The sequence below is a fragment of the Periophthalmus magnuspinnatus genome, chromosome 17 (assembly GCF_009829125.3).
Source record: "Periophthalmus magnuspinnatus isolate fPerMag1 chromosome 17, fPerMag1.2.pri, whole genome shotgun sequence".
In the NCBI taxonomy this organism is placed as follows: domain Eukaryota; kingdom Metazoa; phylum Chordata; class Actinopteri; order Gobiiformes; family Gobiidae; genus Periophthalmus; species Periophthalmus magnuspinnatus.
Genome location: NC_047142.1, coordinates 26,882,488 through 26,909,125, shown reverse-complemented (window position 1 = coordinate 26,909,125; position 26,638 = coordinate 26,882,488). Strand labels below are relative to the sequence as shown.

At 39.5% G+C, this 26,638-nt stretch overlaps 2 protein-coding genes across 11 annotated transcripts in view; one reads left to right on the top strand and one right to left on the bottom strand.

The window, feature by feature from the left end:
* The window catches only part of dtna (dystrobrevin, alpha), a 41,440-nt gene extending 36,421 nt beyond the window's left edge, over positions 1 to 5,019 (bottom strand). For 8 of the 10 annotated variants that reach the window (XM_055228507.1, XM_055228501.1, XM_055228504.1 and 5 more), the window contains exon 1: positions 4,741 to 5,017. Coding sequence is in view for 1 of the 10 variants with exons in the window: in XM_055228502.1 (XP_055084477.1) it covers positions 4,741 to 4,765 (25 nt within the window). In the remaining 9 variants the exon portion in view is untranslated. Of the gene's footprint in view, positions 1 to 4,740 lie in introns of all 10 variants that reach the window. The other 2 variants (XM_055228508.1, XM_055228502.1) reach the window with 2 other exon arrangements.
* Positions 5,020 to 5,994: 975 nt separating this feature from the next.
* Positions 5,995 to 25,863, top strand: LOC117384817 (coiled-coil domain-containing protein 178). The gene is made up of 20 exons (XM_055228260.1): positions 5,995 to 6,048; positions 6,190 to 6,283; positions 7,132 to 7,268; positions 7,368 to 7,426; positions 7,502 to 7,581; positions 7,655 to 7,858; positions 8,542 to 8,762; positions 9,314 to 9,456; positions 9,525 to 9,678; positions 9,764 to 9,859; positions 10,516 to 10,652; positions 11,666 to 11,849; positions 11,970 to 12,032; positions 12,809 to 12,937; positions 13,089 to 13,202; positions 13,857 to 14,002; positions 14,280 to 14,439; positions 19,606 to 19,755; positions 23,156 to 23,290; positions 25,735 to 25,863. The coding sequence occupies exons 2-20, from the start codon at positions 6,223 to 6,225 to the stop codon at positions 25,861 to 25,863; spliced, it is 2,502 nt and encodes an 833-aa protein (XP_055084235.1). The 5' UTR covers positions 5,995 to 6,048; positions 6,190 to 6,222.
* Positions 25,864 to 26,638: the final 775 nt, after the last annotated feature.

The following is a 26,638-nucleotide window of genomic DNA, read 5'->3' as shown; positions in this document are numbered from 1 at the left end:
TCATATTGAATTAGAAGAGATTACTACTACTACTACTACTACTACTACTACTACTACTACTACTACTACTACTACTACTACTACTACTACTACTACTACTAATAATAATGATAATGATAATGATAATGATAATAATAACAATAATGATCATAATAATCCTTAACTAGATCCATGACAGACATTACTCATTACTAATTAGGAATGTCATGTTTTTTGTTTTTTTTTTGCAAGAAAAATGTTTTAATATTTCATTATAAGACCCCTAATATAAGAAAGAAAGTAAGTTTTCCAGTAAATATATGGTCAATAGTAAACGGTCACATTTTTATATAGCGCTTTTCCACCTTCAAAGCTCTTTACATCAAGGAACCACTCACACATTCACACACACACTGGAGGCGAGGTGGGTTAAGAGGCTTGCTCAAGGACACAACAACAGCATTCATCTGTGGGAGCTGGAATCGCACTGCAAACCTGTAGGTCAGTGGGTCTGACCGCTCAACCCATGATGTTTTTGTTTTTTATGTAGAGAGCAGGACACCAGTGTACACAGACAGTGGAGGCCAGGTGGGTTAAGTGTCTTGCACAAGAACACAACGACAGCTTTCATCCTAGCAGGATTCGAACCACCAACCTTCGGATCAGTGGACAAACACTGTACCAGCTGAGCTGCCCCATATGTTGCCCCATACAAATGTCTACAAACACACACAAATACTGTTTTATAGACAGTTTTATGGCTTGACGCTGACATGCTTCCCACTCATCCAGGCAAACACGCGCTGAGTGCCAGCTATGTGACCTTCGGCTTTTTGTTTTCATAATCTCAAATAACTAAGAATGATACAATCCTTGTGCCACATTAAACCACATACCAACTCTGCACCTTGGCGCCCATACAGTGGAGTAAGCCCTGCAAATCCTCCTTATTACCCATAATGCCATGCGACTATTAAATTAAAGTATCACACAACCAAAACACAGATACTTAAGTCTGTGTAGAAATATGAACTTAACACTGTCACCTCGTATACAGTCTGGGCCGCTTCTATATTTATCTCCGAATGTGATGGGCCACATTCTTGTCCCGTTACAGGGGCTCTGGTTGCAGACCCTAAACCCGAGTCCTGCCCAGCACCCAGGAAATAGCAGCGCCCGGGAAAACAGCAGCGCCCGGAAAAACAGCAGCGCCCGGGAAACAGTTCTTTTCTTCAGTGGCATGTTGGCATAACACATTTGGATGTCTGTTATATTAGTACCATAAATATCATATTCACCTACTTGAAGTACTGCAAACTACTGAACAAAAATACTGAGAGTACTGCAAACTGCTTAACAAGAATACTGAGAGTACTGCAAACAACTTACCAAAAATACTCAAAGTACTGGAAACTGCTTAACAACTGAGTAAGTACTTCACTCCTACAACTTTTTGTCCAGCTGACATACATTTTGCTTTTAGTACTGAAGGTACTGCAAACTGAAAACTATTTAACAAAAATACACAGAGTACTGCAAACTGCTTAACAAAACTACAGAGAGTACTTCAAACTGCAAAGTACTGTTACAGGCAAAGTTCCATTAAAGTTGAATAATCCCAGTGAACCCTTTTAAATGAGATATAATAAAACATGATGAGCTGCAATAAACAGAGAGCTCCACAGAACTGTACTGACACAAACAGATCAGACCACAGTGGCTCGGTGGTTAGAGCACTGCCCCCTCAACCAGAAGGTCAAAGGATCCATCCCCGCTCGGACCAAGTTCTGTCATTGTGTCCTTAGGCAAGACACTTCATCCAACTTGCCTAGTATGAACGTGGTGTGTATGTGAATTATTGGTGGTGGTTGGAGAGGCTGATGACACAAATTGGCAGCCGCGCTTCTGTCAGTCTGTCCCAGGGCATCTGTGGCTGCTTTGAGAGACTGTAAAGTGCGTAATTATTATTATTAAATCAAAATTACAATATGAGGTGGCACAGTTATCAAATCACAAAGGCCCCATTTATTTAAATAATAAAGAATAGCAAAGAGTAGCAAAGAGTAAAATATCGTCTTTTTGAACTTTAGAATTCTACAGACATGGGATTCTGATTATATGCATGTGTTTCCTGTATTTGTTTATCAGTTCATATTTCAGTTATCTTTCAAAAGAGAATGCCCCCTCAGCTGTTAACAATGTGCGGTCTGAACAGAACCCTACATTTTAAACATAGACTCTCCAATCTAATCACACATACTGTTCCACCTCATCATTTATCGAACAATACCATAGAAATAAACATTAAACACATAGAACATAACTTGGATTTACAACTGACACTGCTCACTTTGCAGAAGATGGATGAGTCTGACTTCTGCCAAGGCCAAAGGAAAGGTCCAACTGTTATGACCAACTCCATCTAAGTAAGTCAGCTTTTATCTTTACAATGAACTAACGGCATTTTAAATCTTTTTCCAACACCACTCGAGTATAGGCCTGTCACTTGAATCACTATATCGACTTTTTGTTTAAATATTAAACTTGGAACAGTAATTATTGCTTGTACATTTTCTCTGCACAACTGGGACATTTTTAGTTCTTTTTTTGGCTATATGATAAGATTTAAGCCATAGAAGGTTGAATTAATAACTTCTATGACTTGTTTTAGACTGTATATGTAAATAGATGTAGCCAATCTGCTAGCCGCCACGTTCCAAACAGGAAGTGATCATGGGTGCGCTTCCTGCTCCATTGACTCTCACTCCAATTCACTTTATACTGAAAAACTGTGTCCCTCTCTCTGTAACTGCCTCTATCAAACTCGTCATTTTGGTCTTAAATGTTTGTATTAACCCGCTCTACATGATCCTGGGGTTTTAATTTCACTATTGTGTCTGTAAATCAAGATATGAACATTAATTACAGACAAATCAAGCGCCTTCTTTCCCCGAGGTTGCTCCTGCTAGTGTTAGCAACAAGTTTGATTGACAGTGTTGCTAAGCGCCTGCTCCCTGCTAAATCAGCGGCTCCGGATTGGCTCTTTGGTTCTGCTAGCCTCGATGAGCTTCGTTTGACTGAAGCTGAACGCTATGGGTGACATCACTCTCACTTCGTCCACTTCTTTACACAGTCTATGCTCATTACAGATGCAAAATAAAAACTAAAGTCTTTCAATATTATCGTTTTTTATCTATATTTACTTTAGCAATATATCGAACTTCTAAATATGTTATTGTGCCAGGTCTAGGCTCCAGCACGGTGAGACATGGGAGGGTGATGCATGTCCCTCTTCTGGAATCACAAACACATTACCATATAACATTTGCAAACACACGCACTTACTTGACTTCCAGTGCAGTCTGTGTAGGCCTGGCCCGCTTCGCTACCCGGCAGCTGTTGGCACTGATTGGCCTGGGTTATTTTTACATCACGAGACTATAAACCACTCTGGCATGTGAATCTCGGGCCCCTGACAGGAATTTTAAAAAATATGTAGTGTGAAGTTTAAAGTTAATGAGTAGAGCTAAGCTGGTGTAGCAAGTTTGTGGTGGCCAGACGTCCCTGTACAGAAAAATACATACTGGGACAGTCCCCATTTTGAGCCCTGTGTCCCCTGTTCCAGCAGATGTATCCAAAACCTGTGATTTTTCACAGTTTTATACAAGAAGTGTCACAGATGTCTTGTATTTGTTTCTTTTTTTTTTTTTTTTACCATTTTGCCAACAGTAAAGAGGAGTATGCATTGTCATCTCTTCAGCCAAAATACAGAACGTGTGTAAAAATGACCAGAACACTCACAAAAAAGTTAGATTACCGGTATATACTGACTCACAAGTAAGTGGTGAATAAATCCTGAATGAACTGCGTGCGTAACAGTTTTCCTCAATCAGGCGCTCTTTTCACAATGTCACTATTAGGACTTTGAAAATTTGGTCCCACTCGGTTTGTAGCTCCAGCCTGTGGCGTCTGCAGTCAGTGTTTCGAGTTCATTGTCATGGTTTCAGCTGCAAAAAGGCCAAAACTGTGAGGCTCTGATGTTAAATGAGGACTTGGGCGACATATTTACGGTTAGGAGAGCTGGGATTTACTACAGCGCTGTTGTTAAACTGCTATGGCCACTTCAGGGCATAAAATGTGCCACAGCAAAACAATACGAGAAGAATATGTGGCAAGTAGTTGGAAAGAATGCAGGTGTCACTTTCATTTGGGGGAAGACCTTGGGAATTATGCCTGATGTATTACAATTTAAATAACTGATTATGTATGATCAGACCAGGATAGTGATTGATAAGGCCTAGGCAAGTGTCCAGATCACCTCAAAAGCTGGATAAATGTCATTAACTCAACTATAACAAGAGGTTTACACTAAAAACATAAACTAAATAATCATGAGATAGGAGGAATAGGATAGGAGAAAATATGAAAAATCTTATATTGTCTGAAAGTTATCTGAAAACACAAAATGAGCCTGTGTTAGGAACTACCGTGAAACAGGCAACAGGCGCCTCATGGCACCAGCTCTGCCCTGGCATCACCTGCCACTCACAAAGACACCTGTGTGGAAGACAAAGCGCTCACGGTCACTGAACACCTGCCGCGTAAACCACGTCTCCTCTGTTGTATTATCACCGCACATTAGCGCTTTTATCCGCGTAACACGATCACTAAACTCATTTCTACACACTGACAAAGTAGGTTAAGGTCGCCCGCGTCCACAGCAGCCGCAGCAGTGTTGTAGCGCACTTGCAGAACACTTACCAGAATCTATCCCGAGGCTTGTCATCCAACATAGCTGTGTTTTTCCTCTCCGTCCCAGAATCCGACGGCTCCTCCAAAGCCGACGCTGTGTTCAGGATGTGTTTGGTGTTCGCTGCAGCATCGTGTCGCGCTCCTACAAAGCCCTGCTGTAGTGGAAATGTTCGGGCAGCGCACTGGGCAGAGCAGCCTCAACCTGCCTCCAGTGCGTGGCCTGTGAGGTGACGTAATGCGGAGACTGTTCACTTGCGTCAGTCCGCATCGGCTGCAAAATGACAAAAAAAAAAAAAAACTTTGAACACACCAGAAAATAAAAACACATGCCTTTGAAGCCGTTGTGCCGTTGCTATAAAACGGATTAGGAAAAATCGTGGGTATTGAGCAATAACACGAGTACATAATGTGTGAATAATGTGGATTTATATCGATTATAGACCGAATAGTAGCCTTTTGAAATGCCAAAATACCAAAATCCGTGGAAAAAATATTGAGTTGATGGAATAAACTAAATGCATCACTAACAAAGGTATAAAACGAAAATTAAAAAAACACCCAAAGCAAAAGAGGACAAAGAGGAGCCACGTGATTAGGGCTTAAAAGTGCATTACACTGTGTGGGTCTCAAAATGTTGAAATATTAGAACCGTTACCATAGCAATTAGTTGTTTCAAACTAAATATGGCATCCCCATGGTTTCAGGGTAAAATGTGCTCAAAATGTTGCCAATAAACAGAAGCTGAAACCCACGAATTTATTGATAACCGCTAAAATGACGCAGTTCATGTTGTTTTACCACGTGATTTACTTGAGTTTGACAAAAGCGCGAGAGGAGAGTCGTGTAATTATTTGTAGTTAACGTCTTCCTTTTAATCGCTATATTTTTAGGAAGCTAACCTCTGCACTTCTACACATGGCAGTATTTCCTAGTGCCCCTGAACGCACCTCTGCAGTCACGGCGCACGAGCACAGCCCCTTGTTGCCTGGCGACCACCTCTGCAGATTGACAGGGACTTTAGTTTGATTCATTCGTCAAAAAACTTTTCCAAAACGGCGCTTTTCAAGGACCACGTGGACTTTTAGCACAAGGAAGAGCTTGGACAAACTGTAGAAGTAAACAAAAGTCAGTGTGAATCAAAGGTACACTATAGATGTAAGGTGATATCCTGCTATTTTTCGCTTTCACTTCCCTCCATGACAACGACCCCCTTCAGCTCATTAATATATTATGAGCCAACTTAATTAAACGTGAACTTGTCCACGGCCAAAAGAACATCCGCAGATGAGTGAAAGTCTCAGCTCCAAATCCAGAAAGGTAAGTAAGCAAACTTCAGCAGCTAAAATAGAAGCTTTGAGAACTATCTTAAACTTTGCACTGTGGGGTCAGGGGTCACCGTTGGGATTGTAACGGTAATTGATTGAAACTACAACTGATGCTTTTTGACGTGTGTTTCAGACAAAGTGCAGACTATAAGGGACAGGTTTCACAATGCCAGATATTGAACCTCTCAGATTTCCATCACGAGAAGAAAGGCGACCCCCACAAACAGGTAACACGTTTCCTCTGAGTCTTACAGTTTTGTTTTAAGCTCCATGTGGTATTAACCATAATCTGCGTATTTTTCTGTATCGCAGTAGATCGCTGTATTTTTATTTTTTTTTAGAAAGCCATAATGAAGATTTTAAAGTACTTACATAATACCTGCACTTGACAGTTGTAGCTACTTTTGTTTATGAAGCAAGTCCTGCGCTGGCCACATGGGGGCGCACTTCACATGGAGCATGCACCAAACAGGAGCACACACTTAAGTTTGAGGAGCTATGCACACATTTAGCATTCTTTCACTAGTTTGTTTGAATCACACACAGTGGAAATGTAAAATGTGATTGCAGTGATTATAGAGTTACATGCGTACAACAAAAATACTACCAGCTACAAAAAACAGTGATAGTAAAATGCAAAGAGTAAAATAAAAACGTTTGAATTCAAAGTCACGTGTTCGCCGTGTGCGTATAGCTTTACACGTGTTTGTTTTTCACTTGTGAAAAGTTGCTGCTGTGGCACGTGTGCTTTTTAACATTTGCCAGCCAGATGGCGTCATTCCACCACCAAGAATGATACCCTTGGGCTTGTCTTGAAATGTTCAAATTAGTGCTCTGCTTTCTCACTGATGCTTTCAATAAATTGCAATATGCAGAGAATCACAAACATATTTTTACAGCCAAATGAGTTTTAGTAATTACTTTGCTAAATAAAATGAAAAAGTAAAGCTTTAGCTTGTTCCAACTAATGCTCATCTGTTTCATAGTACTGTATGCATGCCTTTTATTAGACAGTGCAGTGAAGGGCATTTTCTATTTGCATTTTACTTCTGTTCTGATGATTTTGTCTTTGAAGATCAAGTTGATCTCCAGGGAGCTTGCTCTGGTCGGCGTCGGACTTGTGCTTTGCTGAACAGCCCCCTGCCCTGTGTGAACAGTGCTATTCAACATATTCAAGTGCTGAGAGCCAAAGTGGACAAGTGGTTTCAACAGGTAAATGAGTAAAACCCTGGAACATCATAGAGTTTAAACTTCATATGAAAACATGTGCTTTTACATTTCATTTATCTAATGAGCTCTTCTTCTAATAAGCCAGGGAAGTACCATCCCCAAATGGACCTGGACAAGCACCCATATGGCCAAAATCTGCGGTCTGTGCTCTGAATGTAACTGTTCATGTTTTCTGTTTGTGGTTCAGTGTTTAATGTTTATCTCTGTTTTCATAGATTTCAACCTGGAGATTCAGATTCAGAATCAGTCATGTCTACGGAGTTAGTCATTGAAGGCATCGGCTTAACACCGAGAGGTGAATTTAATACTGATCTTTAACTGATCAAAAATAATGTAATTGTATTTAATTAACTTGTTTTACTGTTTAGAAAGCTCCTCATCATCACCACTGCTCAAGAACATAAACGACGTCCTCCGAGAGGTTGTGTATCTGATAGAGCGTCTGGAGGCAGACCGGCAGAATGCAGAGGAGGCTTTGCTTGTTGAAAACAGAAGAAAGAAGTTTTTGGAAAATAAATTTGACAGTGTTTCTTTGTGGATGCAGAAGGAGCATTCATTTGTTGTCCAAAAAGGTCAGTGACAATAAGACTGTGGATAGGTGAGCTGATATCCTTTAATAGACCCAAACACAGGACTATGGTTTTATTGTTCTATATTGTTCTATATATATTATACATGTTTTAAGGCTACATTCTGAATAAATTGTCAATTCTTTTGTTTTCTTCACTTATGGCTGTTGTGGGTGTGTTCAATCTCTCAAGTAATCATTGGGGTGGTGGGGTACACCCAGTTTGTTGAGATTACACCCTGCACTTTTACATTCATTACAGTTTGAGATGTTTGAGTTATGGTTCACAATGAAATTATGACAGAAAATGACCTCACATTTACTACCAATTGTTTAGACGATTAATCAGTTGATAAAGTCTTAGTCAACCAAATGTAATATTAGTTGATTTGCAGCAGAGAAGGTCGGAGAGGGAGATTTAGCTGGAGTTTTGCAGTTTCACTTATGAAGATGCTGTTTACTTTTCTGTTTACATAGTAGTTTTTGTGTGTTTTTGAAGGCTAAATAACATTTGCATAACACAGTTGGATCTCTGTGTAATAAGTTAACTGTGTTTTAAGGAAATAAATGCCATTTTCTGTCCCTACACTGGTATTGGTTAATATGGAAGTATCAACAGATACTAAAAGTCATCAATATCGGTATCAGAGCTGAAAAAGCATCCCTAGGTTTCTCATGTCTTTCTAGAGCACGAGGCTTGTCTGAGGGACATCACTGAGCTGAAATGGCAGCTCCGTTTTGAAAAGGACAAACTTGAGCAGCTCCATGTGAAACTGGCCCAGACGGAGATGAAGAAGCAACGTTTGCATGAAGACATCAACTTCTCCACAGAACAAATCCCCATCGTGAAGGACAACATGGACTTCCAGAGAAGTCTCATTCTTCAGATCAATGCAGAACAAAAAGAGGTAATTGCACAGGGCTCTTTACAGGGCCCATATTACTGTTCTGATGTTGTTTCCTCGTCACAAACAGACCTTGAGTTGTGTTTTGTTTCATTCATACATGTTTAACACATAAACCCTGCAGATTTACTTGGGAGTTCTTCTCCCAAACTGGAAAGCACTTCCACCTTGTGATGTCATCATGTGGTAATACAGGAAGTGCTCCACTGTGTTTTTAAACTCCACACACCTTCACTAGAATCATTTGGATAATCTCAGCCCTGGAATTGCCAATCTCGACTGAACTAAAGATAAAAGGAGATGTTAACTTGAAAACTACCACTTCATGACATCACAAGGTGGAACAGAGCATTCTGAGCTTTGGAGATGTAGACAGACTAATGATAAAGTGTTACTCAAACATGTGTGAATGAAACAAAACACAACTCCAGGTCTGTTTTTGAGGAGGGAACAGCTTTAGAACATGACTTAAAGTTTATAGGAATAAATTTCTCATAATATAGGACCTCTAAATTCAAATTTTATTTTATTTTTTGTCTTTTCTAATATAACAGGCTGACCAATTGTGCTTGAAAAAACGTGCAAATCTCGCCATGGTTGAGAAAGAGTACGACAACGCCAAGGATTTGGCTGAAAACGAGAGGAAGGCCATGGAATTAGAGCTGTTGTCTATGAGAAATCAACTGGCAAAAAGAAAGTGAGTATCAGAATAAGATGTTGGATTCATTGTGTAGCTGTATTTAGCAAATTTTATAATTGTTTTAGGAAAGACTTAGAACAGTTATCAGTCGTGCAAAAAGCAGTTGATGCTGACATAAGAGAAGCTAATGAATCCTTGGCTCAAAGTAAGGAAACGTGCTCCACTACATGTGAGAATATGACAAAGTTAACACAAGCAGAGAAAACCTGCAAAGACGAGGTAACGCTCTGTTGGATTATCACATAAAGATATCTGATCTGATTGAAAATCAGATATTAGTGTTTTAATATTGTGTCTATTGCAGATTTCAAAAATAAAAATCCAAAGTGAAGAAGAAATGAGAAAAAATACAAAGTTACAAAAGAAGTTAATTTCACTGATGGAAGATCTAGAGAAAGCTGTACGTATGGTGCTTATAAAGTTTTTAAAGCTGAATGTGGGGCGGGGGCAATCTAAAAGCATTTATGAGGATCTTTGTTTTCTTATTAACTGAACAAAATTAAAAAAGCAGTTAAATTCAGATAGTAATTTACATAACAGAACTTAAACAGGTGTTCTGTGCATGTCCCACCGAAAGGAGAACACAGGGAAGACCTAGGACACACTGGAGGGACTATGTCTCTCCTCTGGCCTGGGAACACCTTGGGGTCCCACCAGAGGAGCTGGAGGAAGTGTCTGGGGTGAGGGAAGTCCCTGCTTAGACCGCGGCCCTGCGCGCAGCCCAGCGGCCACGCGACCCAATCCGGATAAGCAGAGGAAAATGGATGGATGGAACATAAACAAACTTTTAATCAGTGCCATTTAACACAAAAAATAAATTTCTTCCTCCAGAGTCTAAACTCCCCAGACTGTGTGCTTTTACTGCTGCAAACCTCAAGATTAAAATGACCCCCACATCACTGACCATTAGAAATAACTCAATCTCAGTCTTGATTCATTGCTCACCCTGAGCTCAATGTCAAATTTGGTTTTATGTTATAATTTGAACAAGTTGACACATATTTGAATTCAGTTAACTGTAAGTGGCATTACTGTGAGCATATTGTGTGTCTACAGAGACTTAAAGGAGAGGCAGACGTTTCTAGCACCAAAGAGCAGCTTGTTTCTGCAGTTAATGCCTTTAATGCTCTTCGGAAGGAAAACTTGGACAGTGAAGAAAAAGTAGAAGACTACAAGACCAAGATCTATGAGAGGTACAGCATAAGCTAATTACTAACAGGATGGGAAGTAACTGAAAACATGTAGACAGATTACATATGCTCAGTGCAAATTTTGAGTAACTGTACTCTAGTACAGTTACTAGTACATTTGGTGGTATTTGTTCAGATTACAGTTACTTTCCTAAAATCAAAGGGATACACCGCAGTACTTGATCATAAAATTTTGGCTTCAAACTGCACAAAATTTGTGAGAAAAATATAAACACAGTTCTTGTGGTGAGGCAGGTGAGATTTTAACTTCTCAGTGATAGGAAATGCATAACAAACAGTGAAACACACATAAAGCAGTTTTTAGTACGCCTGTCACTATAATCACTATATTGACTTATCTTTTGGTATATGGAGTTGGAACTATATATTTTGGGGCTAAAAATGTATCCTGTGTACATGTTTTATGTAAAAATGGAGAGATTTTGGGTGTTTTGTTGTAATATGATAAGATTTGAGCTGTAAAGGGTTGAAAAAATAACTTCTATGTTAAATGTTTTGCTTCATTTTGCCTCTGTGTGTTGCCACTCATGCCACTTAATGATACTGCCTATTTAAAAATAGTTTACTGGGATTGGGACAGGGATTCTTTTGCATTATTTTTATGGTATCAGTGGCATAGTTGTAGTTTGAATGTTATCTTTTTATCTTTCTATGTCACGATATTCTGTGCCTCAAAATCAGGCCTAGGTGGCAGGCCTAGTTTTTAATCCTATGCTACATATTTACTCTATAATTTAAATGCAACTCTAAATACTAAAAGTATTCTAAGTATTCAGAATGCAGCACTCTGATTGGACCATACATCAGAATACGTTACATAATACATTTTACTTCAAGTATTCACTTTTCTGTAAGTAAATACCTTTCCAAAGCATTCTTCCCATCACTGCTGACACGGCCCAGTTGTGTATCTGCATAATTAGAGCAAATTTATTAAATATCTCGTAGGTGGATTACATGTGTTTCGTCTTAGTTTTCTATGTAACTCTCATCAGTAAGAAAGCAGTGAAGCAGATGCGAGAGGAAAGGAGGCAGATGCTCCAGAAAATCAGTGACAATGACGAGCAGTGGGAAAGGGCCAAGGAGGAGGTGACCCTGGCTGTAGCGCAGCATTCTGCCACTCAGGATAAACTGGAGGTGCAAGAACGGCTCACCTTCATGGAGGAGGAAAAGGCCAGGGTCAGTGGAAACATATGTACAGTGTTTATGTATACACTGCAGGGGGCGCTCTCTCCAGAAGGAAACACTCAGACTGCAGCTGCTGTGTGTCACTGACTGTCTTCTGTCCTTTTGATGCAGAAACGTATCGAAAGCCTCAGGAGAGATCTGACCAATCAGATCACTGCTGTGGAACAACTCGAGGTACGAAAAGACAATACAAACATGTACACAAGCAGTCAAAATCCAGACACACCCTCTCATTCAATTTTTTCTCTGTAATTTTACTACTTTCTACATTTTATATACACACGGAGGGCATCAAATATGTGACACAAGATACATGTAATTATGTAGTAAAGAAAAAAAGTTAAACAACTCAACAAATGGTAAATGGTAAACGGCGATCGCATTTTTAAACAGCGCTTTTCCACCTTCAAGGCTCAAAGCGCTTTACATGGAGGAACCACTCACCCATTCACACACACATTCACACAACATTCATACACCAGTGTACACAGACACTGGGGCGGCGGGCGGTTAAATGTCTTGCCCAAGGACACAACAGCAGCATTCATCTGTGGGAGCTGGAATTGAACCGCCAACCTGTGGGTCAATGGATCTGACCACTCGACCAATGATGACGAAATCAGTGGACAAACTCTACGATCTGAGCTACTGTAGAGTTGTTTAACTTTTTTCTTTACTATATAATTCCATATATATTACTTATTTTATATTTGATGTCTTCTGTGAATATATAAAATGTAGAAAGTAGTAAAAGTAAAGAAAATAGAACATTGAACGAGAGGGTGTGTCCAAACTTTTGACTGGTAGTGTATATAGATTATTATTTATCCAGATCCAGCAGCAGAATAAAAATACTACATCATATTATTAATACATTTTTATATATTTGTGTGTAATGTAAATTTTGGTAATCTGTCAGTTTACATTTTAATGATGTGAATCGTCATCAGGCTCAGTGTGCAACTATCAACGATGAAATGTACCACCATCGAAGAGCCGCCAAGGAAACCAACCTCAAACTTCAGAGAGAGTTTGAGGAGGCTTCATCTGTAATGAAATCGTTAGAGTCCAGAACTGAGGTATTTAGCAACCATCCACATTTACATAAGTCAATAATAATAATAATAATAATAATAATAATAATAATAATAATAATAATAATAATACATATGACTTATAAAACGATAAGAATGTTACTTATATTTCATAATTTTTGTTTTGCTTTTAAAGAATTTGAAGGCTTTGATTAAACAGTTGGAAGACCTTGAGAGTGAGCACAGGAGAACTTTGGACAGCCTTAATAAAGAGAAATTAGTCAAACAAGGACAGTTACAGGCTGCTAAGGTAAGAACGAATATAAAGTACATCAGTATACACTACCAGTCAAAAGTTTGGACACACCCGTTCAATCAATGTACTTTTTATTTTTTATTTTTACTACTATCTACATTTTACATATCTACAGATAACATCAAATATGTGAAGCAAGATGTATGGAATTATGCAACAAATGAAAAATAGTTTATATTAACATGAATCTTTGAAGTACCCATCCTTTGCTTTGTCGAAAAATATTTAGTAGAGTTGTTATGATATTATTATACTTTTTTTCTTTACAACACAATTCCATATATATAGTACTTCATATACCAGTATTTGATTTCTTCCGTATGTATCTAAAGTGTCCAGCAGTGATCTGAACAGAATTGAAGAAGCAGCCAATCAACTTCACTTTAAAACTCTTGTTCAGTTGACAGATTAGAATTGTTCTTTAACTATGGATCACACGTAGACGACGGAGGGATTACACAGACATAGCAAAAATAAATTTAAAAAAACACTGAATGAGACGGTGAGTCCAAACTTTTGCCTGGTAGTGCACACCTCGCTTCAGGACATGCCGGGGACGTGGTTAATTCTCACTGAAGTGCAAAGCTATTAATGAACCATTATGAACATCACTTCAGTTTAACAAACGATCTGTCCTATTGATCGCAGGATTTACTCGCTGCTACATTAAAGAGATATGAAACCACTGTGGACAGGACCAGTGAACTCACAAAGCAGAACAAGGAGTTCCACCAGGATTCGGATCAGATACAAAAAGCATTGGAGACTATGCCGGCAGTCATTGAAGAGCTCAAGTAAGAGTTTGTATTCTCTGTGTCGCTAACGTAATGATGACTTATGAATTATTATGATACCAGTTAAATGTAAATAAACGTCTAATGTAGTCTATAACCGTGATACCATGCTAAATTTAAAAGAAAACCCAGCCAATCGCTTGATACCCCATAATAGTTTTCTACAGTAGTAAAGTACGACATTTGAATACCATTTGTAGTAAGTTATGGTACATTTCAGTTATTTAATGTAGAGGAACTATCTCTCACTTCTTTGCATTTTTTTACCTTCTTTCAGGAGTGTTTTTGCTGTGGTAGAATTCAAAAACAAATCAGGTGCTTTCATAATGAACACCTTGCAGTCTGATATTAATAACTGCTTACAACGAACACAGCGATCCATGCAGGTGCACACCGCTCATGTAACAGCAAGGAAAAAGAAAATGGAAGACACCAAGGTAACGAAATAACAACCTGACATTAGTGCTGTTCACTGTAAATCTGGCAACCCATGACTTTCCCTTTCAGACTCGCCCAATTCGAGAAGCGTCTCTGAAAAATATTGCATTGTATGTTTGTTTGTGGATTAGTGTCAGCACATTGGCTGTCACAATACTTCCCCTTAAGATGCCGAGGACAGGAGTGCGTGCGATTAAAATTACAAGCCACGGTCAATCTTGTTTAAATGCTTCTCCCACAAATGACAATTCTCACTGGTTATAGGCTTTGTCTGGACAAATTTGATGATGCGCGTCGTTGTGAGATTCTGAGGTCCTCTCTTAACCTGTAGGGCTAATTTTGAAACGCATATTTTATAGAGTAAACATCTGAAATGGATTACAGCAAGACAAAAGGGGAAGGGAGCACGCAAAAATAGCTGCTGCTGTCTGAGTGCTCTTTTGTATGAGAAGGGCCTATTTATTGTAAGGTTTTCATCTGCAGGATTATCAGCCCCAGCCAGAGCCTCTTTGCTGATGGGGGTTTCACATGGCTTATCTAATGTGAAATCGCCATGTGGTATATAGTTTCATTAAGCGGTGATCAAGAATGCATTAGTTCAAAACAAGAAAAGCCAATGGAGCTTAAGCCGCCATGCATCCAAGTGCAACAACTTTAAAGAAGTTGTTGGCGTGAGACAGTTTAAGAATTAGAAGTCTTCCTCTTAGACACAACTCCCATTAGCCAGATAAAAGTTAGTCATGCAAAAAAGGGTTTAGTCTTTTCACTTGACGAAATCAAATGATATAAAAACAACAGTCCTCACCAAATAAAAGATACCAGACATTTGTGAGGTCTGAAGGAATACTGCAGGAATATTACAGGAATGCATAGGGATATCACAAGAATATTACAGGAATACTACAGAAATATTACAGGAATACAGAGGAGAAATACTTAAGGAATACAAGGGATACACAGGAATATAACAGGAATACTACAAGAATACACAGGGATACTACAGGAATACACACGAATATCACAGGAATACTACAGGAATACACAGGAATATTACAGGAATTCACAGGAATACTAAAGGAATAGTACAAGAATACTATGGGAGTACCACGGCAATACTACAGGAATATACGGGAATACCACAGGAATACTCAGGATTATAACACGAATACATAGGAATATTACGGGAATACACAGGATATAAAGCACATATAATGTCTGTGTTAGCGTCACATAATCAGCAGCATGCACATTCAGCAGTCACAGAGCATGAACCATGGGACACACTCCAGTGTCTGGGTTTGTTATGAAAATGTGAACACAGAATTTCATCTTACAGGTTTTTCAATTCAAGTTTATTTCTATAGCACATTTAAAATAACTTCAGCTGACCAAAGTGCTTCACACAAAAGTCAACAAAGCAAATATACAGATAAAACAATACACAGGAAAAGAACAATAAAACACAAGATATTAGCTAGCTCGTATTAAATGCCAGGGAGAAGAGGTGGGTTTTTAGCCTGGTTTAAAGTACACTAAAGTCTGAAAGGACCTGACAGGCAGAGGGCGCTCTTCCATAGCCTGGGCGCTGACACAGAAAAGGTTCTGTGGCGCAGCCTGCAGGAACTGGTCAGCTGACCTCAGGGCTCTGGGTGGACTATAGGGCTGCAAATAGGAAGGACTCATAGAGTGCACACATTTAAACACAATAACACTTTGGAGAATGTGATTACAACAGTATCTGGGATATAATATAGGATTCATTAACAAAGTTTTAGTTTAATTGTCTGGGAGAGTGAGGGTCACGCCCACACTGTATCTACAGTTCACAATGAAATAGAGGCTGTTGTAGAAGTACAGCTACTATCTTAATTACCCATCACTGTACACTCTATGGAAAAGTAGGTTGACCATTGCTATCTGTCAGAAGAGAACAACACTGTATAAATGTATTTTTAAAATGTATTTATAAGAGCTATGACAATAGATTGCCTGAATATCTCACTTTTTTGTTGAACGTTGATATGGGAACTTTTAATCCAAGATCTCATGATTGTCTATATCTAAAAATTGTCTGCACTAGAACTGAAATGGGGAAAAAAGCTTTTGGTTATTTTGATTCACAAAAATATATTTCAAGGACATGCAAAACTGGATAGATTGGTGCCGCTTATTCACTATAGTAAATTGTGATAAACATTTATAATCACTCCTGCTCCTGTTTTTAATGTTTTAAATGTTTACCTATGCAGGGTTTTTTTTGTTTGTTTGTTTGAAAAAGAGTCTGGTACTTTAATTGAGCTCTCCCTGTAGAAATAAAGATAAAAAATAAAAATGAATCCCGTAAGTACCACAGCATTATCTTTCTAAGTAATCTCTGGTCATTTTAATCTATAAGGAAACGATTCAAAGTCTTCCACTATGATGCACACCCATTTTTGATTTGATCAGACTCTGACGTTTGGCGAGCACAAAGTAAACAATGCAAACTGCCGACGTTATCAGTTTCTTATGGGCAATGAAGTGTAATTTGTTCCATTTACACTTCACAACAGCATCAGATGGGCTTTGTCAGTGCGGCATGGAGTAATTAAACCTGAAATCAATAGCAGGCATTTGTCATGTTTACAGCACCTCTTTCTGCTGGGTTAAACTCATCACTTTAGTGCTGTTCTGTTTTACTGCAGAGACACACTTCATTATGTCGGCAGGTAGAGTTGAGATATTCAGCAGGCACATCTCCCATACTTGGCGAGATTGTATTCAAACTAAAGGAAGATACAAGGAAAGGGGCTACCTATGAAACGTGTTTGCTTGATCAAGATGTTGGCAGTCTTGTTACCATGGCTTCAATAATGAGTCAATCAACATAAATCTCTGTGTAAGTTCCAAGTGGTAAATTTGACTTTTTAAAGGTCCTATATTACACAGAATTGACTCTTGTGAACTTTAAGCAAGGTTATAATCCTGTTACCTCCTGTTTTGTTTCATTCACACATGTTTGAGTAACACTTTATTATTAGTCTGTCTACATCTCCAAAGCTCAGAATGCTCTGTTCCACCTTGTGATGTCATGAAGTGGTAGTTTTCAAGTTAACAGCTCCTTTTACATTCGCATTGGAGACTGTCAATTCCAATTGGCTGAAAGTTATCCAAATGATTGCAGTGAAGGTGTATGGAGTTTAAAAACACGGTGGCGCACTTGCTGTACTACAACATGACATCACAAGGTGGAACAGGGTGTTTACAGTTTGATAGAAGAGCTCAGCCTAAATCTGCAGGGTTTCTGTGTTAAACATGTGTGAATGAAACAAAACACAACTCCAGGTCTGTTTGTGATGAGGAAACAACGTTATAACATTGATCAGAACATATGAGGAGCAGTGTGATTGGTCTAACCAGTATCCACATGTCAGATTCTACCCCTGCAGTCAGGTGTAATCAGGGTAGGTCTTTGTGATGTCATGTAGTACTTGATTAAGGTGGTTTTGAAAGCTGCAAATTTACCAAAAATGACTAGGAACAGTAGATAATGCTATTAAAACACCACATACGAGCAAAAAAGTGGATTTAGTGCTTAGTTCTACGGCTAAAATATTCTTCCTATGAATCAGTTGATGGACCCAGCGTATTTTCCTAATGAAGGAAAATATTGTCAAAGTATGAACAGTTTCTCATTGTTTTGCATGTACTCTGTGGAGCTTGTCTTGTACCACTGTTAACCTGCTTACATTTTATTTAGAGATTATATTAATTGCTTGGATTTAAATTAGCAAATTTCAAACTTGACCAGCTCCTTAAAGTGTCACACAAGCCTTTTATTCACTTAATGTCCACACTGAGCCTCTGAGCCACTCTTCTCTTCTCTTTGTTGGCACTTGTAACCAGTGGTGAAAGTGGAAATGGAAGTATTCAATTTTGTTACTCAAGTAAAAGGACAGATACCGGAGTAAAAAAAAACTAAAAAAAAGTCAAGTAATAGTAAAAGTATCACATGAAAGAAATATACATAAAAGTACCTGTTTAAAAATGTACTTAACGAGCAAAAAATGAAAGTATTTTGCACATTTTATGACGTTTCAAATGTAGTGATTTTGATAAAGATTTGTGATTGATTTTGTTCAGCAGAAACAACTGAATCTAACTTATATTATTATATTATATTTTTTGTTAGCTCTAATTATGAATGTGTTAAAAATAAACCCTCATCCTTTTCTGCAGTAAAAGGCTGCAACAATAATAAAAATACTTTTACTGTTCAGTCCTGTTTAAAAATGTAGTGAAGTAGAAAGTACAGATACCTGATCTCAAATGAAGTGAAGTAAAAGTATCCACTTAAGTAAAGTACAGATACCTAAAATTTGACATAAGTCCAGTACGTTACTGTTTTTTACTTATTTGAGCTGTTAGTATTTACATAGAACACATTGGATTACATATGTGCACAGTGTTTACGTCCAAGAGCACTGCTATCTGTATTTATTTGTTTTATTTATTGTTCATTCTTGATAAAAGATGAAAACTTGAGACAGGTGCCTATAGGAGGAGACAGTGTAGACCCAGTGTGTATTTGAATAAGAGACACTCACTTTGTTGTCCGTTTTTAGTCATGTTGTTAATCATGTTGTCCTCAAAAACAGACCTGGAGTCGTGTTTTGTTTCATTCACACATGTTTGAGAAAAACTTTATTATTAGTCTGTCTTCATCTCCAAAGCTCAAAATGCTCTGTTCCACCTTGTGATGTCATGAAGTGGTAGTTTTCAAGTTAACAGCTCCTTTTACCTTTAGTTCAGTAGAAATTGGCAATTCCAGAGCTGAAATGATCCAAATGATTCTAGTGAAGGTGTTTGGAGTTTAAAAACACAGTGGAGCACTTCCTGTATTACCACATGATGACATCACAAGGTGGAAAAAGGGTTTTCTGTTTGAGAGAAGAACTCAGCCTAAATATGCAGGGTTTATGTGTTAAACATGTGTGAATGAAACAAAACACAACTCCAGGTCTGTTTGTGATGAGGAAACAACATTAGAACAGAGATTAGAAAATAGCGTAACATGGGCCCCTTAAACTAAAAATGAACTTTAATAGAACACAAGGCCTTCATCGGGCAAAATGAGCATGAAAGGTAAACTAAATCCACTCCTCTTTGTGTTCTTGTGGCTATAGGAGGAGCTGACTGCTGCTCTGAGCCAGAACCAGCAGTTGGCAAGAACCTACGAGCATCTCACTGAAGTCCTGTTGGAGACAAAACAAGAGGCCGTGTCTGCCCTGACTGACAAGAGCAGTGCTCAAAGATCTTTTCTGTACTACACCCAGGTATGTGTAGAGCTGCTTTTCCTCTCCATAGGAACTGAGCCTGTAGTGAGGAGGTTACCGCGGCAATAATGATGAGTAAGGGTGCGTGGAGGAGTGTGATGGATGGGACATGTTGTAATGATAGCATTGTAGTTTTGCTAAAAAAGGGAGTAGTGCTTTTGATGCTGCATATTAATACTTAAACTTTAAATTTAGAGTTTTATTGTTAGGCTGTAAAAGTTAAACATCTCAACTATTCCTGTTTTCCATAAGATAAAGGAGACTGGGGCGATGGTGACTCAGTTTGTAGTGTTTGTCCACTAATGCGAAGGTTAGCGGTTCAAATCTCGTTCTCGACGTGTACATTATTGGTAGAGCAGTGAGATCCACTGGCCCACAGGTTGGCAGTGCAGTTCCCTAAGGCTCGTTAATCGCTTTGCACTTCAGAGAGAATTAACCAGGTCCCCACCATGTTCTGAAGATGTACACTAACATCAAAGGTTTGGACACACCCTCTAATTCAATGTTGTTGTTTTTTCTATTTTTTTTTATTTTTTTTACTACTTTCGACATATTGTATACACATAGAAGGTATAAAATATATGAAGTAGCAAAGAAAAAAAGTTAAATAACTCAACTAAGCACCAAAGCAGAGTGGATACTTCAAATCCTGCTCTCTACATAAATATCATTGGTTAAGTGGTCAGATCCACCGATCCACAAGTTGGCGGTGCGATTCCAGCTCCCACAGATGAATGCTGTTGTTGTGTCCTTGGGCAAGACACTTAACCACCCTCGCCCCCAGTATTTGTGTACACTACTGTATGAATGTGTGTGTGTGAACAGGTGAGTGGTTCCTTGTTGTAAAGCGATTTGAGTGTCTAGAAGGTGGAAAAGTGCTATATAAAAATGTGACAATTTACCATTTCCTCCATATTAGAACAAAACGAATGTGGGCAGCCCTTTAGCATATTCTGAGTAGCTGCAGAACACTATTCAGCCCCCTCTTAATGTTTAATCTTTATACTTTTTGACATTATTTAGCGGGATTGGAATTACACATGACAGCTGTAACACCACCAAGAAACAACACCGCTCCCGCAATGAAAAATACATATGATTTTGTCCAAATAATACCTTAACTTGAGCAGTTCCTCATCTAACTGCCTGAATGTTATCAAGTGAAAAATGCATGCAAAAATAAAATCCTGTGGACAGGATTTTCCACGCTCATGATCAAAGCCTGATTTTCTTTTACTCCGGATTCAGCCTTCACCATTTTGTTTGTTTCAGCTCTACACTCGTATAACAGCAGCCTGCCGGGCAAGTGCATGTCCCCACTTTATATATATATATTATCAAGAGCCAATCTGAAATGTAGATGGGAGGCTATTGAATCGGATTTCTATGCAAACATGCAAATATCCTCCCTCTCTTTTCTTGATTTTTGTTATGTGTGACCTAGTAAGACAAACACATTACATTAGATTAGGGTTGTAAGAAAAAAAAAATCAGTACCCATAGTGTCATCAGTACTATGACTGTTATCGAAACTAGATAATTAGTTAGTTAGTTATTTCAAACCTGCACATATACTTCACATAATAACGTAACAGTGCAGACACAAACACACACATGTATGGTTTGAAAGTAACTGAAAAAAGTATAAATATAAAATCAGACAGTTCTGGACCTTTCCTGACATTTTTTTTTATATAAAACACTTACTTTTATTTTAATTGATCAAAATCAGTAATGAGTTTCGCACTTGAAATTTTTGTCCCAGGCAACATTACTTTAGCTTGTAAAACACAACACAACACAGCTGAATTTTCAGAACTATCGTGACTAATTGGACATTAATCATAATCATAATCGTTATCTGGACTATCCTAAGACACATGCAAAAAATATGTTAGAAGGATAGCCCACTGAACTAAAACTATTTCAGATTTTCAATGATACACTTTATTTGTAAATATTGTGGTGTCACTGTTTGGACGGTGTGCTGTAGGACTTTAAACTAAACCACCTGAAGATGGTAGTTGTACTTTTAAGTGTTATGAAAAGAGCTTATAGGTAGTTCACTAGCAACCACTATGCCACAGCAATGGAATATGATAAAGATGTTTATTAGAGCTATAGGTAGTGGCCCATTAGTCACTGCAGTGATAGAAGTACTTGTCTAACTCTCTGGACAAATAGGTGTCTTCGCCAGGCCAATATACAGGTCAGATCTGTGGATATGAGCAACCACGCTCACATTAAAAATGCATGAATTTCAACATATTTTTTATTTAATTTATGATAACAACAAAAAACATGTAACAATGATTTTGGTTTTGGACCATAATGGGGATCCATCAGTTTAATGCCATACTGTGGAGCATTCTAGACAAAGCATAAACACATCCGTGGTTCGAACACCATTGAACTCTGTACATTGGGCTCTTGGGCAAAGCACTTTTCCTGGCCTTTTCTAGTGTGAATGTGCTGTATGTGTGATTATTTGTATTATTATTAGACACATGTTTTATCTGTACTGTTCTGTATCCTCCATAAACACCACAGACATCTTTACTAGACTAACCTAGCATCCCTATAGCTGTAGATAGTATTGCACTGTTTATCATTTAAACTAAGTGATGTTCAAGTGCTTCTTTTTGAGAATTAGTAACTCTAACAAAGAACTAAAGTGTACTGTTAAGTATACGTCTCTCCAAACCTCTTTGTACTGTATGTGGTGAAATGGCTTTGTTTATGTGGGAGCTTTCAGCACTTGAATTTAACAGGCTACACCATAAAGAGCATTCTTGTTATTGTCTTTCCTTCAGGAGCTGATGACTGAGCTAATTCGCTTTAGTTTTCAATGCACTGGGGAACACATTGCCAACCAATGATAAGCTTTGCAGGAAGAGTAGAGAGATGGAGGGGAAAGAAAAGCAATGGCATCTATCAGAATTTAAACCTCTTTGCTCGAAACTGTTTTCAAATAATAAAGCAAGCAGCATGTCTTTCCAAGAGACTAGGAATAATTTCTGGTTTCAGTGGGGGGTTCATGACTCTGTGTGTATGTGTAAAATATGTCTTGAGGGGATTGGTATAAAGTTAAACTGGGTGAAGTAGAAATATTTTACTCATCAGCTTTGCAGTCACAGAGTTTGCCTCGGCTAGAACAAAACTGCTGAAGCATTTAGAGAAAATTAACCCCCCATCCTGGCAGCCAGATGTGACTGGATTCTGATGAGTGCACACGAGTGGGCAGAGAAACCAAGAGACTGTGAAATTCCTGTCAGGCCCGTGTACTGCAGAATGGGCTATTGACTGCTTTCTCTATTCCCTCCATCATTCTTCTTGAACACTGCCATTAATTTCCTCTCCTGCCTTACCAATTCCTTTTCTCTGCCTTCTCTCCCTCTAGCTCTCTTTGTTGCAGAAGAGGATGCACAAAGCTTTGGTGAAATACTTCAAACAACGCAGCGTCTACAGCCAGGCTGAACTGGATCAGTGCCAGGCTCTTTCCCGAGAGACCGACCAGAAAATAAAAACAGCCCAGGTATTTATACATATACGTGTAAATCACAACTACAACTGCACAAACCTGCTCCACCCATTTACATGGCAAATCCTTTTATTCAGGCATTTGACTGGTTGGTGGCATATTCTTGTGCATACTACAGTAACTCCATGTTACGCTTGGCATTGTGTGAGCCTCATCCGGCTAGTCAGTTGTCTTGTGTCTTCTTTGCCAAGCACGAGCAGCCAGGCAGTGCCACAGTAAAACATCCACCAGGGTTTTGTGGCTGCTGTGGAGGGGCTGAGACACTGGTGCCACATTAGGCTCTATACATTCCCTCAGTGACTCATGTGATGAGCGATGTGATGGATGAGGCGTGTGCAGGGCGCCAATGTGTTGACCCCATGTCTGAGCAGAGCGCTGCTTCCACAGATAACTCTATAGACATGTGTTTGGTCAGCCTGTGTTTGTACTTTTATAACTCACACTGCCTTTGTGCTCTAGTAAATATAACAGCCCTATCTCCACATACGACACCATAGAAGAAGCATATTCTGCAAGGTTGAAAACTTAGGCTCTTCAATTAGAGGATAATCGGTCTCTAATCTGCGCTGTGCCGTGAGATGAGGTCAAAGCGGACGCAGGGACAGTGATGAATCTTTATGAAACGTCTTGTCCAGGTGCTTTACGTTTCTATACACCATTAATAAGAAACTAGAGCTAATATCTCACCACAGAACATTCTATTATTATCATTATATATTAGAAATAACTCAGACTCAGATGGTTCTAGCCACTCGAGTTGGGATGTTGTTGAGCAAAGTTTAAATGGACCACTGCTACGATCTAATGAGTAAATCATCGTCTGAACATGGGAATTCATTCTTCTTTTGGTTTAAGGATGACACATTCCACCTAGCTCTGCATAGTTAGCATAGTTTTACCCTTCACGAAGCAAACCTCCCACATTATTCATGTTTGAAGAGAATACAAGGCTCCCTGTTCAGTTGTAATGTATTGTCTCAGTGAGATTTGGATAGTGTTACATCCCTGTTTGTAAACATGACTTTTTTGGTAGTAAAATGTAGTTTAAAAGGCAGAAAAAATTAGCTCTATTTGTCACTTTGGTTCAATAACTTGACATGACTTGAAGCCCAAAGCAGAGGACTTGGACTCGACTTGGACTTGTGGGCCACCGACCTGAGGCTTGACTTGGACTTGCCAGTCTGTGACTTGGGACTTGAGTCGGACTGGGAAGTGTATTATTATTATTATTAAGTTCATTAGAGTGATGTTTTCCAAAGGGGCACCATGTGAAAACCCCATTAAGTACTTCTTCTCACTTCCTGCTCTCTCACAGCTCACATGTTTTTTGATGGGTCTGGTCCAGACATTACAGGCAACTGGCATGTCTCAGCGGCCCAGGCTGAAAAGGCCCCAGCAGATCACAGCTCGAGGCAGGGAGGAGTGGGGCACAGGGGGAGGAGCCATCAGAGCGCTACAGAGTGTGAAGGACAAAAGAGCTGGTGTATTCAAGCGCACAGCACCGTCACCCGTCACAGCTCAGCACAGGGTCCATCAGAGCAGGCAGCACTCACTTTGAACACTTTGGATCACAATCTTACAAAGTGCATGTGGAGAAGGACAGGGAAATAAGGACAAAGAATGATATGCTTGGGTTTTAAATATATATATACATATATACTAAACATGTAGGTTTGTATAGCAAAAATGCAGGTAGACTTCGTAATGAGATAAAAATGTTGTAAATCATTAGCAGTGATAAACAGAAGGTAAATCAGGCTAAATAGTGACGTCCATGCTAATTCATCATGTCCACTTAACCTCATGAGCCGGGTATAAGAGAGGTCAGGTTCGTTTCACAGTGAAAGCCAAATGGCACTTTGTTGTGCTCCAGCTTGTGGGGAAGAGGCCAGGGAACCCTGGGGTGGGCGAGTGGGTGGGTGAGTGGGTGGGATGTAGGAGTGGGGGCTGGCGGGCTGTCATCCTGTTACACTGCTGCCAGAACTGGCAGTTCAGCCTTGTGTTCTGAGAGTTTACACTGGGGATGGCATAATTGACAATGGCTAACAGCAGAGAGCACAGCACAGCCTTGTTGAATGGCCAGTAATGATTGGAGCAGACGCCCACTGCCCCGTTCCCAGGGGACAGTAATCCGAGATCCTGTTTCTGATATAATTGTTAGTCAGAGAATTTCTGCATGGCTAGGCTGGTTCAGATTCCCAAGCTGGTTGACAGTGCCAGGCAGTTTAATAGAAAAACTGGATGCTGAGGTTTTTAAAACAGAGGAGCACTGAACCTGGACGTGGTTCACCAGGAGCTTCGTGCTCCTCCTCACAAAATAAGATGGTAACTCTCACAGGTGTGTGTGTGGGTTTTACAGAGCAAGCACTGATTTAATTCAGCACTTTTAATATGAGCCTATTTCAATAATTGCACCATTTTCGTTTCCTTTCTTACAGGAGTGGTTGGTCGGAGAAATCCATGCTATTTCAGCATTCCTGCAGTCGTTCACAGACGGTTCCACTTCCAGGGATGAATCCCGAGTGAGCAGACAAGTCCATTCAGATGCTACTGAGTCAAATAAGTAGATTCCTTGAATTATAACGGCAGTTTATTTGCACATTCACCTGTACTAGACAACCACAGCATGCTTCAGTATCCCCCTCTTTACTTTACGTGCTTCAGTCTCCTCCTCTTTACTCGTATCCCCTCTTTCCTCCGTGTGCTTCAGTATCCCCCTCTTTACTCAGAGCATTTCAGTATCCCCCTTTTTTCTCTGTGTGCTTCAGTATCCCCCTCTTTACTCATTTCCCCTCTTTCCTCAGTGTGCTTCAGTATCCCTCTCTTTACTCTGCGTGCTTCAGTATCCCTCTCTTTACTCTGCGTGCTTCAGTATCCCCCTCTTTACTCTTATCCCCTCTTTACTCAGCGTGCTTCAGCATCCCTCTCTTTACTCCGAGTGCTTCAGTATCCCCCTCTTACTCTGCGTGCTTCAGCTTCTCCCTCTTTTCTCGGCGTGCTTCAGTATCCTCCGCTTTACTCGTATCCCCGCTTTACTCTGTGTGTGTTTCAGTATCCCCTCTTTACTCGTATCCCCTCTTTACTCAGCATGCTTCAGTATCCTTCTCTTTTTACTCCGAGTGCTTCAGTATCCCCCTCTTTACTCTGCGTGCTTCAGCATGTCCCTCTTTTCTCGGCGTGCTTCAGTATCCCCCTCTTTACTCCACGTGCTTCAGTATCCACCTCTCTACTCGGCGTGCATCAGTATCCTCTTCTTAACTCTGCGTGCTTCAGCATCTCCCTCTTTACTCGGAGTGCTTCAGTATTCCAATCTTTACTTGGCGTGCTTCAGTATTCCAATCT

Coding starts and splice junctions, on each gene's coding strand:
- LOC117384817 (XM_055228260.1), top strand. CDS start 6,223: ATGCCAGATATTGAACCTCTCAGATTTCCATCACGAGAAGAAAGGCGA. Junction 7,582..7,654: donor CATCGGCTTAACACCGAGAG/GTGAATTTAATA, acceptor TTTACTGTTTAG/AAAGCTCCTCATCATCACCA. Junction 23,291..25,734: donor AGAAAATAAAAACAGCCCAG/GTATTTATACAT, acceptor CCTTTCTTACAG/GAGTGGTTGGTCGGAGAAAT.